This window comes from Ptychodera flava, chromosome 16, assembly GCF_041260155.1.
Source record: "Ptychodera flava strain L36383 chromosome 16, AS_Pfla_20210202, whole genome shotgun sequence".
NCBI classification, from domain to species: domain Eukaryota; kingdom Metazoa; phylum Hemichordata; class Enteropneusta; family Ptychoderidae; genus Ptychodera; species Ptychodera flava.
The window spans coordinates 31,733,873-31,749,797 of NC_091943.1; the positions used below are offsets into that span (position 1 = coordinate 31,733,873).

General features: G+C 37.4%; 2 protein-coding genes across 2 annotated transcripts in view; one reads left to right on the plus strand and one right to left on the minus strand.

The window, feature by feature from the left end:
• Positions 1–11,565, plus strand: part of LOC139114596 (uncharacterized) — a 52,737-nt gene extending 41,172 nt beyond the window's left edge. Inside the window, exons 2-4 of the mRNA XM_070676409.1 lie at positions 4,656–4,816; positions 6,688–6,809; positions 7,948–11,565. Of these exons, the coding sequence (XP_070532510.1) occupies positions 4,656–4,816; positions 6,688–6,809; positions 7,948–8,696 (1,032 nt within the window). The 3' untranslated portion in view covers positions 8,697–11,565. The remainder of the gene's footprint in view (positions 1–4,655; positions 4,817–6,687; positions 6,810–7,947) is intronic.
• Positions 11,566–13,811: 2,246 nt separating this feature from the next.
• The window catches only part of LOC139114595 (aromatic-L-amino-acid decarboxylase-like), a 19,226-nt gene continuing 17,112 nt past the window's right edge, over positions 13,812–15,925 (minus strand). Inside the window, exon 12 of the mRNA XM_070676408.1 lies at positions 13,812–15,925. This exon is cut by the window's right edge and continues 691 nt beyond it. The gene's annotated coding sequence lies outside the window, so the exon portion shown is untranslated.

A 15,925-nucleotide genomic window follows, 5' to 3' on the forward strand; every position in this document is an offset into this window, starting at 1 on the left:
GTCGACCGAGCCAACCAGAAGCGCAAGTACTTTCACACTGGGCGCAAGAACCACAGATGGTGGACATATCTGGCATGTTACCTGATTGATGTTGCCCTGGTAAATGCATATATATGCTTCAAGCATGTACACCCTGATAGTAAGCTGACCCATAAGATGTTTCATCTGCGTGTCGGGAAACAACTCATTGGCGGTTATTGTGGGCGATCGCAGCCCAGTGTGAGAGAGGTCGAGGCCACTGTTTCTCTTGCCTCGTACATCAATCCACAAAATCAGCCGATGCACGTTGTCAGCCGTTTGGAGGGGCGGCAGAAATGCTGTAAAGTATGTAGCAGAGAGGGTAAGACCACTGCGAGCGGACGACTGTCTGAGACGTCCAAAGGATGTAGTCTGTGCGGGGTTCATCTTCACGAGGGCGAGTGTTTTGCGGCTTTTCATCATCGCATGATGCTACGAGGTAAGAGGAGCATTGGCGTGCAGACCTCTACTCACACAGCCCCGACGACACCCATCAGCAAGAGAACCCGACGTAAATAACGGACAGGGGACAGCTTCGCCTAACAGTGGCTTGACTGTATTCTGAACACGGACCATGATCACATTTTGAGCACGGTTGTGCCGTTTGTTTGTGCTTTACGATCCCGCTGATTGTAAATTGAAACACGGATTATTTTGTACAATCCCCCGATTGTAATCTTTGTAACACGGACCATGCACTCGGACGTCGAGACAGACTCTGAGATTTATTATTCGGCATAATGTAAATTATTCCCGAATAAAATACTATCTATGGATCGCATATTTTCGTTTGTTTTTGTTTGTTTAGACGGATTATTTTGTACAATTCCCCCTATTATAATTTTTGAAACACGGATCTGCCACCCCGATTGTAATTTTTGAAACACGGACCATGCACTCGGACGTCGAGACAGACTCCGAGATTTATTGTTCGGCATAATGTAAATTATTCCCGAATAAAATACTATCTATGGATCGCATATTTTCGTTTGTTTTGTTTTTACCCCCACTTTCGTTTTTGGCAGATCCGTAAGGACGCTATAGTAATGGATGAACGTGCGTTGTATCACGTGGGAGGGGCACAGCCCAACGGAGGCTGTGCTCGTGCGACGTAGACGTTGTACCAACCATCTGTCGTTGGGGTTAGTGCATAGAGCAGTTGCACTGTCCAGAGCTAAGGTGGTACAAACTGCACCTTAGTAACAACTGCACAACTAACGTGTTAGGAAACGGTAACACTAACGAGCTAAGTGTTCACTGAACTGGCCAAACTACGTACACGCCTTCCTTCAATGGCGGAACTATGTCGTTGACACTACGTCAAAGCAGACTGCAATGTGCGACTCTTCCAAGTCGTTCAAAGTACGTGGCCAAGTGACACAACCCAGGGGAACAGGACAGGTTTGAGGGTGCTGCCGCACCCATAGCACTAACCCCTGGGTCTTCTACTAACCCACGAGAGAGGTGACGTTTCCCCGGTGTGGCCGTGCGTGCCGGCGAACGAGCTTTACTTCCGCGAAAGTAAGCTAGAAAAGGGCATAAAAGTGCACGTCCCCCGGGGCAAACAACGCCCGTGACCTCGTCATTTTCTGGACACAACCTCATCAGCGGTTGCCCCTCTATACGGGCATGCAAAAATTTTTGAAGTCTAACACGTATATGGTCGGTAATCGTACCCCGAAAATGCGGTATTTTCCCGCCAAATGCCTGGCAGGAAAGCGTGCAGGAGAGCCTATCTTCTGTAGACACGGAAAAGGGGGCCGGTTTTGACCGACTTGGCAGGATAACGGACAGGGGCGCTCGGCAGGAAAAGGTTAAACCAATACCTAGCCGCCTGTTTTCTCCTCTGTGATGTTGCCACTTCAACCCGAATATTACTATGGTAAACCCAGCAGTGTATATTTAAAATTACAACCCTATTTCACTCCAGGTTTCTATGGCAACATGTGAGATTGCTGCTTCAACAGCCTGGACTTCTAAAATAGATATATAAACATAAATGGGCCGTAAAATATCTTTATTTGACAACGGTCTTCTGAATTGATTGCTGTAACCTGTGAGATAGACAGAGTCAGGGCCTACTCTAACCAATAATAAATTGATGTGAAGTTACGTTGCTAAGCACACTGGTATTTACATTTTGGTTTTACTCATATATGTTTAGCCTTCAGTCTCATTCCCCCTCTACTGTCTGTACTTCTGATCGGCATCGGTTGCCTGTTACGGCCGTCATCTGTGCACAAAGTCAGAAGTTGTATTTATCAATCTTTGCTTCTCTGACTCATAACATTTGATAGGTGATGTCAAAGTTTCCATATTATCCAGTTTATTCATACAATGAAGAGAAGAACTAGAGGCAAATTACATAGTCAGTTTTCAATAGAATTACTAATTATGTGCGTTGTTATAGAAATGTGATGAGTCCCATCAAGAGTGATGGGATGTATCTGCATATGATTATTCATGCATGATAGTTTAACTCTACAGCATTAAGTTACAATCTGTAATTTGAACTATCACATAATACAGCAAAATTTGCTCCGGTTTAAGAAGACAGAACTGAAAGAGACCTGAAAAGCTGTGGAGAAGACCCCCACACATGTGACCATTTGTTATGACTCAAATATTTCTTTGTTACAGACACAGACCAGGCGATCTGTTTGTTCCTATAAATACATCACCTAGAAGGGTGATATATATATATGTTACTAATACATGGTACCAACAAGAAGACAGAGCAAACATCTGTTGACACTGATAGGAGAAACTCACACTTCATCAAAAACATAAAATGTCTGAAGAAAAAAAAAAAATATGAATCATGAAAATTACTTCTTTTTTCAGCAAAGTCTTTTGTAAACAACTTTATACTTTCAGAGCTTTCATCTTTACATATGTACATTCTGTCAGCTGTGTCTGTTTTATGGTTTTTTCTAAGTTTACTCCAGTACATCTACATTATATCAGTGAAGGTATGCCCTGTTCTAGCAGTGGAATGTCTAGTATCTTCTTTTTCAAGCAATAATCAATGACCTCTGTCTCAGGCAGTATATTGTGTACGTAGTGCCATCACTGTGGGCCAAATTGTGTACATATAAGAGCTGGGACCCTCCATCTAAATATCTTTGATAGCCACATAGTGTTCATTTGGGCAGGGACTGGCCGATGAGTGTACAGGCACTCTCTCTACAGTTCACCATATTTAGGCAAACTTGTACATTGCAAGAGATGATATGAACAATCCCTGTTAAGCGTACAGTGTGATAAGGATGAATTTGCTGCGTTTGACGTCTGGTATACCTTGTCAAAGTTTCATTAACCATCCAGTCCCATTTCCCTAAATTGAGGTCCAAATTCACAGATTTGAACAATAGGGTTGGAGCAAACCATGTTGAGAACAGGGTTAATATTAGATGCAATCTGATCTGAAACAGATGCAGAGACAGCAGCATACACAACTTTATTCTGTGCTGCTATTTTGGTTGTGGCATGGTTTACAATATGGTACATGTACCATCAGTACATGTACAACACGATTTCATCAGACTGATGCATTCTACAGTAGATGTTATGCAAATGCAGCCCTCGTAAAGGCTTGACCAAGTCTTTCTTACATTGTAGTTCGCCAACTTGTTTCCAGATGCAATACATAGTTGAATTACACGTGTTGAAAAGTGTCTTTCATGTACCAGAAATCATTTGTTTGTTTTGCTGTGTGTTACCCACCTATACTGTGTACTGTGGAAAGAAGCATGGCTCTGCCAACTGGTTACTTCAGCGTGTTGCAGTGTCACAAAGCAAAGCAACATATACATATAACTTATCACTTATATCAACAGCAGTCACCAAAATAATACACCAAAGTTGGAACATGTGTTCCTTGTATGAATCATATTTAACTGCAAATATACCTTATTAGAGCAGAGCATTAACTAGACCAGCACATATGGTTATAACTTTGTAAGCCAAAGCATACTGGTACAGCCCAAAGTAGAAAACAGACATGACTAGCACTAAGTATTCCAATGCAACCGTTATGATACACAAATATGAAAAATTAAACTACTATTTTCAGGAAAAATTAAACTACTATTTTCAGGAAAATATATTTGTTTGTTTGTTTTATTTATTTATTTACTTGTTTATTTATTTATTTACTTTTTCTTTATTGGTACTTGCCCTTTATATCTCTGGCTTAACCTTTTTCCAGGACATATTGTAAACATGTTTATCATACATACCACCGTGTATTTATATATTTATTCCTCATTAAGACAAGATCAAGCTCTTCCATAATTAGACTAACATATACAAGTGGATATAATTGATACAATGTACATGTATATATTTGTTTAGCGACACCCTAAACTCCAAAAAGACCTAAAATATTGAGTGAAAGTAAGTTTCTTCCATAGCAAACTGAAGATGCAAGAGTTTGGTGACAGTTTAACTTTCTCTCACATATTGATGAATATATTACCTGTTATTAATGTTACAATTCAACCATCTCTTTGCACTGAATGTAGAGCCGATTACGGAAATTTTTGTCATGAATCTGAACTACAAAGTTACAAAAATATGAGAATTTGACTTGTATCAATTCTTAATATTTCATTTTCTCGTTTTTGCTCTGACAGCTGCACAAGGACTGGGGACACAGTGTTTCCAAAATACTTGAGGGGAGTGGAGTGTTAGCGTTGGTGACGTTGGAAAAACTGCCTCTAGATGAACACCATGCGATGAGAGTGGGCAGATTTATTGCTGAACATCTTCAACATCACAAATGTGAACTTCTCAGGTAAGTCAAGCAGTATTACTAACAGAAGTTGGATGTGTTTACGACCGTAAGTGATGCATATACGGTGACCTCTTCAAGAAGTATCACAACTGTGTGTTGAACCTCCAAGTATCATAAAGTGTGAATATTTTATAGTGTTTTTAGGTATGCAGTTATTATATATCATATCATGTCAAAAACAGGTTTGTACACTATTGATATGATCCATTTTGTGAGTTGCACACATACCTTGTATACACAATGTCATCTAGGTATGACCATTCAGTTGGCCATAGGACAGATATAAACATAAATTCAACATTCCTGAAATTCTCTTTGTTTGGCTTGTCTGTCTTCGGTCTTTATCGAACATTCGTTCGAAAATCTGATGGGTCGGTGTAAGACAATTCAGATATGCCTGATAGTGATATCAGATTTCTGAATTTGTGCAATCATTGTATGTCTGTGCAGTGCTCTACAGAAAGATGCAGACTCAAGACTAACTTTTTCTGTAGGAAATTGATGTATATTTCATTTTAGCATTCTGGGTCAGAGTACACAGTTGCGTAGTGTGACAGACATTCCATGAACTTAAAAAAGTAAAATAGACAAAGAACAAATCTGAAATTTTCAAGCAGCTGAAAATTCTGCTAATAAGTGAGTTAAGTGTACAGCTTCTTCATGATGACTGGCCACCTAGCCATGGATATAAAGTATGATACTAACATGCATATGTCTCTGCCTGTTTGATTGATTCTTAACATGATATGGATAACAAAAGTTCCATTTTTAAATTCACGTGTGATAATAAATATTGAATATACTGGTAACAAGCTGGAATTTTTGTAGTTATGACATAGGTAATTCACATTCTCAAATTAGATGTAGGCGATGTCTTGACTGTATTGGGTAGCATAAAATGATATCTTGGACAGCACTTTTTACAGCTTAAAGATCAGAGGCCAAAAAATAATCAAATAAAATAACAGTGAACTCTGAATAGTTGTCATAATTTTTCCTTGTAACTCTGTTATGATGTAAAGTGATATTTTAAAAACATGAACATGTTAAAATTAGCTGAAAGAAGCAGGCCAGTTTTTCCCTCCTGGGTCAGTGAACTGTAAAATTAACCCTCTTACACAAGTTTTGCAGGTCAACTCACCTTCTGCTAGTTTGCAGCCAAATTTGAATATGCACGTATGGTATTAAATTTAGCTCTCCTGATAAGATTTTTGTATGCATGTACAGTGAATGGGGAATGTACAAAGACTGCAGTTTGTACTGACTCTAAATTTTGTACAATATTTGCTCTGTGGCGTCAGCAATATGATATTGCTAATCATAGATTCTATGTACCCCTACCATGGTATGTCTCAACACACTACAAGCCATGTCATTTTATACATGTACTTTGGAAAATTTGCAATGATGTCATTTGTTGTTTGCCTGCAAATTCACCCAGTGCAGAATAAATTAGACATTACAGTGTCCACTGAATAAGGAATTATCCACCCCTTCTAGTTTCATGAAAATTAAATGCTACAAATAGTTATGAATATTTGATGAAGTGAATTTGCATTCTATGGATGATCCTGCAATATGTATGAATGTCTAATTCATTTTTCTCAGATTTCAACTTTCTCTGGTGATAGTTGCATGTCTTTGTAGAATAAAGCTGATTCCAAAAGCTGACATTTCTGTAATTAATATGCAAAAAAAATTAAATAAAAACGTTTTTAAATTTTTTTTTGAATTTTGTGTCAGCAGCAACCAATATAGTGCTTACAATGTTATCTAGTGATAAAATTACTATGATCAGTGCTATAGGGTTGTTTTGTGAATTTTTCAGTACTTGCCAAGTTTTGCTAAATTTTGATTTTTTTCTACCATAGATGGGATATAACACATGTACTGCTTTACTTCCACACATCTGCCGATTATGAAATTCTGGGTAAACTCTTCCTTGAAGGGCAACTTGATGACTGCGATGGCTACAAAGTCACTAGGATAGAACGTAAGTCAAGTAGTGTTTTTCATAAGACTAGAGAATGCATAAGTAGGTTTGGGTACCCGTGTATCATCTCTGCTATCCCTGCGTCTGTTTCCTTTGATATACCAAGATGCAACCTTGTGAACCAAACCAGGGAACTTCTACACGCCCTACCCAAAAACACTGTCAAATCATTGGTAGTTCCTAGTCCATATTTCTGATGTGTTGCTCGGTTTGATCAACTCATCTTTGTTAGTTTTATGCAGAGAGTTGTGCCCATCTCTCTGTAGGCAGAGTGATTATAAATTTTCTGAAAGTAGACTCCACAGAGTGATATCTTTGATATTGACTTCCCACAAGTTCCTTGTATTGTGCCTCATTGGACAAGATGTTTTGTTATTGCCTTCAGCATTGTCATGGATACTCATACATGTATCCTTCACAATGATATGTGTATCAGGTGTTTCGCTTCTTACCACATTTTCTGAAATATGAAATGATCAAAACTTTCAATTTCAAATCAAAACGTTTAGAAAAATGGCCTTGTGTCATTCACGCAGCGTGACAAATATTATCATAGAATTCTTTGAAAAGGATATCTGCAAACTAATGTCTTCTATCAATTTAAACGGCAATAGGAAATACTTTTAAAAAGTAGGAGAACTGATTTTCCAAAACTGTTGTACTTACAGAACTGATTTCAAATGGCAGGGCAGGTCTTTCATTGAAATGCAAAAATAAATATCTGTCGTAAATTATTGACAAGTCTTTTGGACATTGCAATTACAAGGATAATAATGGTTCTTTTCAGTGCCATATGTGTTGATGAAGACCTCATAGATCACCTGTCAAGGGATCCTAACACCAATGTGTAGCGATGTACAAGGTTGCAAAAGAAACTCAATTTTGTGCAAATTCTGACATCAAAAGCCAAAATCGTGTACACATGAATTTATTAAATAACAACAAAGATGTGTACTATATCCTTTTCACTAAATACTATGAACAAAATATTTTAAAATGCAAACAAGGACAAAACAATTGTCTCTTGGGGTTGGCTGTGTTATATCCATATTATAAATTTATATCAGCATTCTGAGATTGTATGCTGTAACATCACATACATTGACTCTCTGTCTCTCTATTTCCACTGATCCCTCAGCCTGCGTACTGACCAACCCACCCAGGTGTTTTGTAGAGATTCAACTACCAATGCACGACGGAGACAAAATCAGAACAAGTATGCTCCCCATAATCACGCCTTTTTCATCCGCCTTCACCCACGTGACAATCCGTGAAATGGCTGATACCCACCAAGGTCACGACAACTCGGATGAAACGACGCCGCCAGCCAAACACCGGAGAGTTGATAGAAGTATACCATCTATTGCTGTTACGATGATGTTCACCGGGCAGATGCAGAAGCGAGCGCTCAAATCGGCGAAATGTCTAGCGTCAGCTCCATGGGAACTGTTCTCTCTTCCGGACTCTGTCATAAAAGTAGTAGACTATGACACCCAGTATTTCAACAATACGGAAGACGATATGCCGCTGTGGGCTGTCAAAACCGGTTGTCCAATGGCTGGGGTCAGGATATCGCTCTTTGTACGCGAAAGGATAAACTTTGATATCATGGACCAGTTCTACAGGAACATTACTGGTGTCACGCCCTTTGAGAGAGACCTCAACAATAGCGAAGTGCGTTACGCGACGTTCACCTTATCGCCGAAAGCAGAGTTCACCCTGGTACACTACCCGGGGGTCAACCCCCAGCCTTTGGACAATCTTTCACTGTACTTTTGCGTTGAGAACCAATCAAAGGCAATCGGTGCTGAGAAGATCTCCGACGACCACTGGCAGCTGAAAGATATAGAAGGGAACAAAGTTATCCTGTTTCTGCCGACAGTTTGAGGCAAGACCCACGATATTTAGACTTATGCATAGTTTTATAGTAATTAAATACAATATTCACACACGTAATTACAATCAGTTGTAAATTCGTAGTCCTGTTTTGATCAATAGAACTGCAAGATAGCATTGTTTGGGAGAATTTGCAAAAAGAAACCTGAAATGACATCGACCAACAGAGGATGTATTTTTTGTATCACAGAGATAGAGTATGAGGGTGGCTTTTTGAGTTTACCACAGCCTGTGTAGCACACAAACCTGAAAACCAAATTTGTGGTAATTTCATGGAGTGGTACAACTTCAAACTGATGGTGTTCTTGTAGAGCATTATCAGAATCATTGTCATCGTTTTGTATCCAAGACAAGTAGAGAGTTTGGATCTCCTTGACAACAGAAACATCGGACATATCCGTCGTCATGCGACAGCATAACATGGAGGAACAAAAGTCTGTAAGCAGAGTTTTCCAAGATCACTCAGAGACTCTTCAGTCGTTAGGCAATCCACAAATCAGTATAAAGATGTTGTTCCTTCTGTATTCACACTGCCAGTGCAGCCTTCATCAAATTACAAATCGATATAAAGTATGCTGGGAGGCAAACAAAACACTCATACGCATGTCTTTGTATAACAGCATCACTCATAACTTGTGATATTTGATACATTTTACTATCACCAAGACAAAAAAAAATGAGTGATACCTGAATCGAATGCAATGAAAGTGATACCTTCAATGGATGACACACAAATCAGATCTCTGATCCACTTAAAACTTTTTGGGTTGAAAGTTTCTAGGGATGTCTTTAGAGCCCAAGTTGACAGGTTACTCTGTAGTTGTGTTTTTCTGGTAAGCTTTCTCTGTTCAGACAAGAACATCCAATCAAAACAAGGGGCAGTGATTCTATGTAACTTAAATATTCAGAAAGTGGATCTATTATTTTGTGACCTGGTTAGGCCTGTAGAAGTGGTTGTTGTGTCAGAAAATAATACTTAGTGTACCTTATTTATGTATCTCATTACCATGCCTTTGTACCGGTATGTTAAATACTGCACAGACTTTGTTCGACTGGAATAGGGTTTCACCGCAGACAATCAGACTTGTTAATCTGTTATGCAGTTACTTGTTAATCACTTAAATGATTAGGGTGCATTTTATACCCTGAGAAAATTTTGATTGTTGAGATTTCTATCGTTGAAAATTGTAAGTTCCTTTAGTAATTTGATGATGAATTTTGACTGACAATTTCCATCATCTATATTTGTATATCAGTTGCAAAGGAAAGATTGATATTTTATTAAAAATCACTATGATTGAATATTTCAATTTGGCAGCAAAGCTGCAAGAATACAGTTTCAATTTGATGGACACGACAGGATGTGGAATGGTAAATTGTGAAACTGGAAAAACTCAGTTTTTATTATGCCAAGTTAGTGTTGAATTTTCCATACAGGGTTAAACGTCACTGGTGTGTTGCCATAGTGGAAATGAATAGCATTGCTGTTGCGCATTTTGTATGATTGGTCACTGACCCAGCCACTGGATTGTATTATGGCAAGATTGTTTCTGCCTGGCCAGCTAGTTCATGAAACGGTCTCCAAGTGACTATGCTAACCTGAATCTGGCTGTTATGGTATGTTCCTGATTCTGTGGCATGCGTAATCGTAGTTTTTGCAATAGTTTTGTAGTTTTTACTTTAAATTTGTTATGTCGGCAAATTTTAAACAGGTATAAGCAAAATAGTTTAGCAGTAACATGTACAGCAATTTAACTTTTTCACTTCATTGCTTCAAGCAAACATTGCCCCCAAGGCTTTTCAGAAGTCAAAAACCCCACCTACCTATCTGAACCCTTTTCTACGGTCACTCACCTCTTTACAGACTTCCTGCTTCTCGCACAATGTAAATGATCTGAACATTTTAAGGCGTTGTAATTAATTTATAACGTAAGTTTCTATGGAAAAAATGTCGCTATCTTTCATTCCATTACTTGTGCCAACCTGCTGCAGTTTGATATCACAGTTGTTGAGAGGTTGAGTTAGCTTTATGAGAATATTTGCATTGAGTAAATTAAATGCTTTTCAGACTCTGGTCAACATACTTAGACTTTTCTCGCTTCTTATTTTGTACAGATTGACCCAGTCTATCAATGTTGACGTGTCATTTGGTCAAAATGACCAAAGTTTTGTGAAAGTGTTAGAATCTGTCAGGCATGAAACAGTAAAGAACACCAGATAAAGCCTCCCCCCCCAAAAAAAAAACCCAAAACAAAACAAACAATTAAGGTAACCAACAATTTCGAGATGATTTATTCAAATAATTCTGCTGCCTTGGAATTGTACTTTTGACAGTGCAAGAAAACAGTGCAGAGATTGATCCCTGGTGTAGGGTAGGAAACACAGACAACCATGTCTTAGCAACGACCTTGAGGGTCCAAGAATTTGTTCTATTGGCTGTCCTCCGAGGTCAACAGAACCTGATACACTGTGATGTGCGTGCAGAAAACGATGTATGTGTAGACTCTGGGAAATGAATAGGACACGAAACTGTCAGCCCAGGAAATGAAATACTGGGATCTAAAGTTATCCCAGCTACAGGTCTTGTCTGAACAGTGAACTCATTGTTATATGTGAAACTGCTTGTTGACTGTAGAATATATTTTTTGCAATGGTTCTAGAATGCAAGTTTTTACTCAATTTGTAGCGTTAATACCAAGACTTTCGGAAAAACTGAACAGTAATTAGAAAAAAAAATTGTAATTTTTCCAAGTCAAGGCTTTGTACGGTTTCCTTTTTCTGCCCAGAATTTTTTTGGGAAAATACCTGTGATGGTGTGATATTATAAGACAAATACATAAGATCTTTCATCAAAAGGAAAGGTTGTTTCAGTGTCTTACTTAAAGCTCCGATCGTTTACGTCTTTTGCATTATTTTTTTCTCTGTTAGCTGAACACAGCTTCTTCTCATACTCTGATGTTACCTGCCAACCCTGCCTGTATGTTTGTGACTGCATTTTATATTTAGTCCAGAGTAAAATTCATTCATTAACAAAAACATTGGCACATAAAGTGTTGTCTGTGAGGCAAATGCCTTTGGTTTCAACATAACATGATTCACAGTGACACAGAAATATTTGAATACAAGAAAAAACCATGAAAATATTGTGAAGAGTAATACATCCATTATCCCACTAAATGTTGTGTCAAGATTCTGAGTGTTAAATTGTACCCTAGTTAAATCTGATAGAGATAGTGAAACAATCAGAATCATTTCACTGAGTTGACCTGATTTAAGTCCAGTGAGATGACCAGGTCAGTGACCCCTAGGGTATATCCTGCGGAAGCAATTTACACCCCATGTCACAGATTCTGTAGATTCTGGGGGTGTTCAAGCTGCAAAAGGAATTAGGAGTGAAAGTGAAAAGACAATATTGCAATGAGTCCAATGTTAAATGTTGATCAGACTTAGTCTCTGTCATTCTCCTAATAGCAATGTCATACATCAACTAACTCTTGCAGTCCTAGCTACACCATGTAGGAAAAATTGTACGTGTTGAGTATTAACACAGTCCCTCTAAGAGGGACTGTGGTATTAATAATGATGACATTGCTAAACATAGGATTTTATTTGAATGCAAAACTCAAGACAAAGTTCTCCATAATTTGGTTCCAAAATGTGTCGGGATCTTTCACTTAAAATGCATCATCCATAACTATAGAATACCAGAGATATTTATTTGGCAATCGCAATGTGGAATTCATCATGGAAATTTGCGCCTCAAAGCTATTCCACGTCAAGTCTGCAGCTCCATAAGTATTGATGTTGCATACTCTAGAGGGCGCACTTACCTAAAAATGATTGAACAAATCAACCCGACTCCATACTCTGGCAAGTTATCAATTATTTTGACCTCCTTTATATCAGGTGCTCTGTAAACATTCTAACACACCTTTTGGAGAGGGTCACTGACTATTACACTTCATAAATTGACCAGAATCACTTGGTTGTTTCTAGAGTAACAGGTATGTCATGAACAGATAAAGTTTGAAAATAAACTTTTGTGAATTCATTGACCCAATCTCGAAAAGAGTAAAACATAGCAATAAATAGTTTAGTATATCAGCTGTGCAGAAATAAATTTATGAATATATAAGTGATGGAGAAATAGAGAAAAGAAAAATGCTCTATGGTTCAAGAAAATAGAGTCCAAGATCAATTGAATAAAATGTCGCACTGACTACTACAGAGTTCTAAGGAAACAGGACACGGAAGAGTCTACAGCAGTACAAGCATGAGTGGATAAACAGGAATGCACTCAGTGCTATCTTCTTTTCTGCACGTGGTTCTGTTTCTACTGAAGTCCATTCAAATTCCTGGTTTTCATCCATTGATGAGCTATCAAAGAAAAAGTTTGAGATATTCAAAGGTGCAAGAGTGATAAAACATTGAACCCAAATAGACCTGTCTGATAAGGTTAACAGGTTTGAGGTAGAATGCACTTTGGGGACTGATTTTCGGACTCCCAACATCTTACAGTTCATGTTTGGGTCTCATAGCTTATGTGAATTCGTTTTGAAACCTAAAGAGAAACTTCTATCGTCTTTTTTCAAGTGAAAATTAAAACTTTAAATTATTACCCACATCGAAAGCAAATAGCAATCATTTTGGAGACAGTGTGCTTTCAGGTGCAAACTTGAAACGCCTTGTGATTACTACTGTTTATTTCTTGATTATGAGAAAGAATTCTCAAAGGTTCCGTGAAGAAAGTATTAGCAAACTTTAAAATCATGTTTGCCATGTAGTGTCATGTCTGCCATTATCGCACGACAAAACAATTTTAGGTTTTTGTTCCCAATGTATGGGTCAAGGAAATGTTTGGGACATCCAGAAATTTCAAAATTTTTAGTATAAATAAAAATGTCATGTCGTTTGCTATTTTTTGTATGCTTATTCTCTCCACTGTGCAACAGTTTATAGGCCACAATCATTGTGCCAGTACTTTCAAAGCATGATACTAAAGCACAAAATATGGTCAGATAAAAATGAAGCACACGCACAAAAAAGTTTGCAATCCACATATTAACTTTTTTTAATAAACAAAAGTACATAAATATACACTATGAATACATGAATATACATAATTTATTGCATACAATACATTTACAATTCTGTAAGCTAAAGTATACAATATACAAAAATAACTTTCACACATTGAGGGCGCTATCAAAATCTGTTTCCAGTCTCTGTACGGGAGTGATTCAAAAAGCCTAGAGGCTTGTACACAAATACTTTTGTTCCCTACATACATATATAGATGTAAAATGAGGTATACCTGCCATTTAGATTATAAGTACACAACAAAAGATTCCCGTATTGTATCGATCATTTCATTCATGCTGTTTGAGACAAATCAATCTTGCCAGGAAAGTTGCAATGTATCTAACATTTCATTCTATGTGTGGTTTCATTACCCTTCTGACTGTTACACCTGATTGTAGCTCATTTGGACTTTGTATTCACTCCACTTTGTTTGAATTATACTTATAAATGTGATAATCATTTGCATAATCTATGTTAGTAATCGAATTATTCAAACTGATCATCCATAATTCTCTTTGCCGCCAACATAGTCACTGTGCTTGGTTGGTTTTATTTCAACAGTACCTTTGTAAGTAAAGTGAGTAATTTTTTCCCAATAAAGACAATTCACATTATATTTAATACATATATCCTCCAATTAAACATATTTTTGAAGTCCATGGTGATCATATGATCACTTTGGTCTCAATAAACTGCAATAACTCGAGTATAGCCAGTATAAGTATCTCGTAATTCAGCTTATAACAATTTTTACATTTTAATCCTTGGCTGACATTTACCTTTTACAGATTTACCAATCTACTTCAATGATATTAGTCCACTTTTCATAAATGTAATAAAAGCACATATGAAAGTATTCCACGGAACCACTAACATCTCATGCTAGTGAATATAATCATTGAATTACTCTATCTACTTCCTTAAGTGTTACAATTTACACTGAATTGAAATGAGGGTTACAGATATGTCAACATAAGTATTCCACAATTCCTCTTTTTTACCGTTTACCTTCATGCTTTGGCCCTCACCCATTGTGATAAATGGTGATTGTGGACCTGTTTACAAGGAATCGGGGTGAACAGGTTAACATTGTCTCAGTTTTAACACTGGATTCTAGCAAAAATACGACTCTCAACAATTTCTGATTTTCAAGGTCAATAAATCAGCATGATATTTACAGGGTGATTGTAAAAGTTACCTCAGTTGTAATATTGTGTCAAAAATCTTGGTATCTGGTAAGTTTCAATTTTTTCATGAATTATTACACCTGGTCACCTGGCTTCTGTGACAGTGGTAAAATTCAAAGTAACATTCCATCAGTGTAAATACTGTAATTCAACTGGTTATAGATTTTCAGTGTACACTTTCAACAAAATATGTTAATCACAAATCGCATTAACTCCACATTTCGCTTTCCAGATTCCTTATCATAGAGCAGTAGAGAGGCTGCTTGGATGGTCGGTTGTCTGTCTTTCTTACAATTTAGGAGGATTTACAGCTCTATATGAGTAAAGAGGTTGAAATGTTCTTTCTAAAATTCCAGTCAAAGGTTCTATGAACATAATACCTGTAAGTATATTAGTAAAGACGATGTAATGACCACTTTGGTGAGATGGACCACCATTTATATTGCTGTTGGTTACAGATATTGTCACTGTGATGTCAATGATTTAAGCCAAAAATGATTGCACTCACATTTTTGATGTATGAATTGCTTGTGGTTAATGAAATAAGTCATGACTCTCTGAAAATGAAGTTATTGCTGTGCATGAATTGACAAATTTATCAATTCAACGTTAGAATCTACAGTGTAAATGAAATATTTTGATCTTTCCTGATCTCTTTCCTCTCTTGACAATTTTCTGGACGATTTACATTTCAGCACACCTGATTGCAATAAACTGAAATTTTGTGTCTAATAATGGAGAAAGAACAGTAACAGTACAGTTTTGTACTGAGTTCTGTTATAACTAAATTTACCATACTGGCCAGATGAAATTTTGAAGATGAACAGTGGGCAATGGTGAAAGCATTGAAGTAATTTCTCTTAAATATGGAAATTTATTATGTATATATTTGTAAGAGTTATCTCAGAATAAAGTGTTAGGATCATCATGATTTTGCAGAAAATTTAGCAG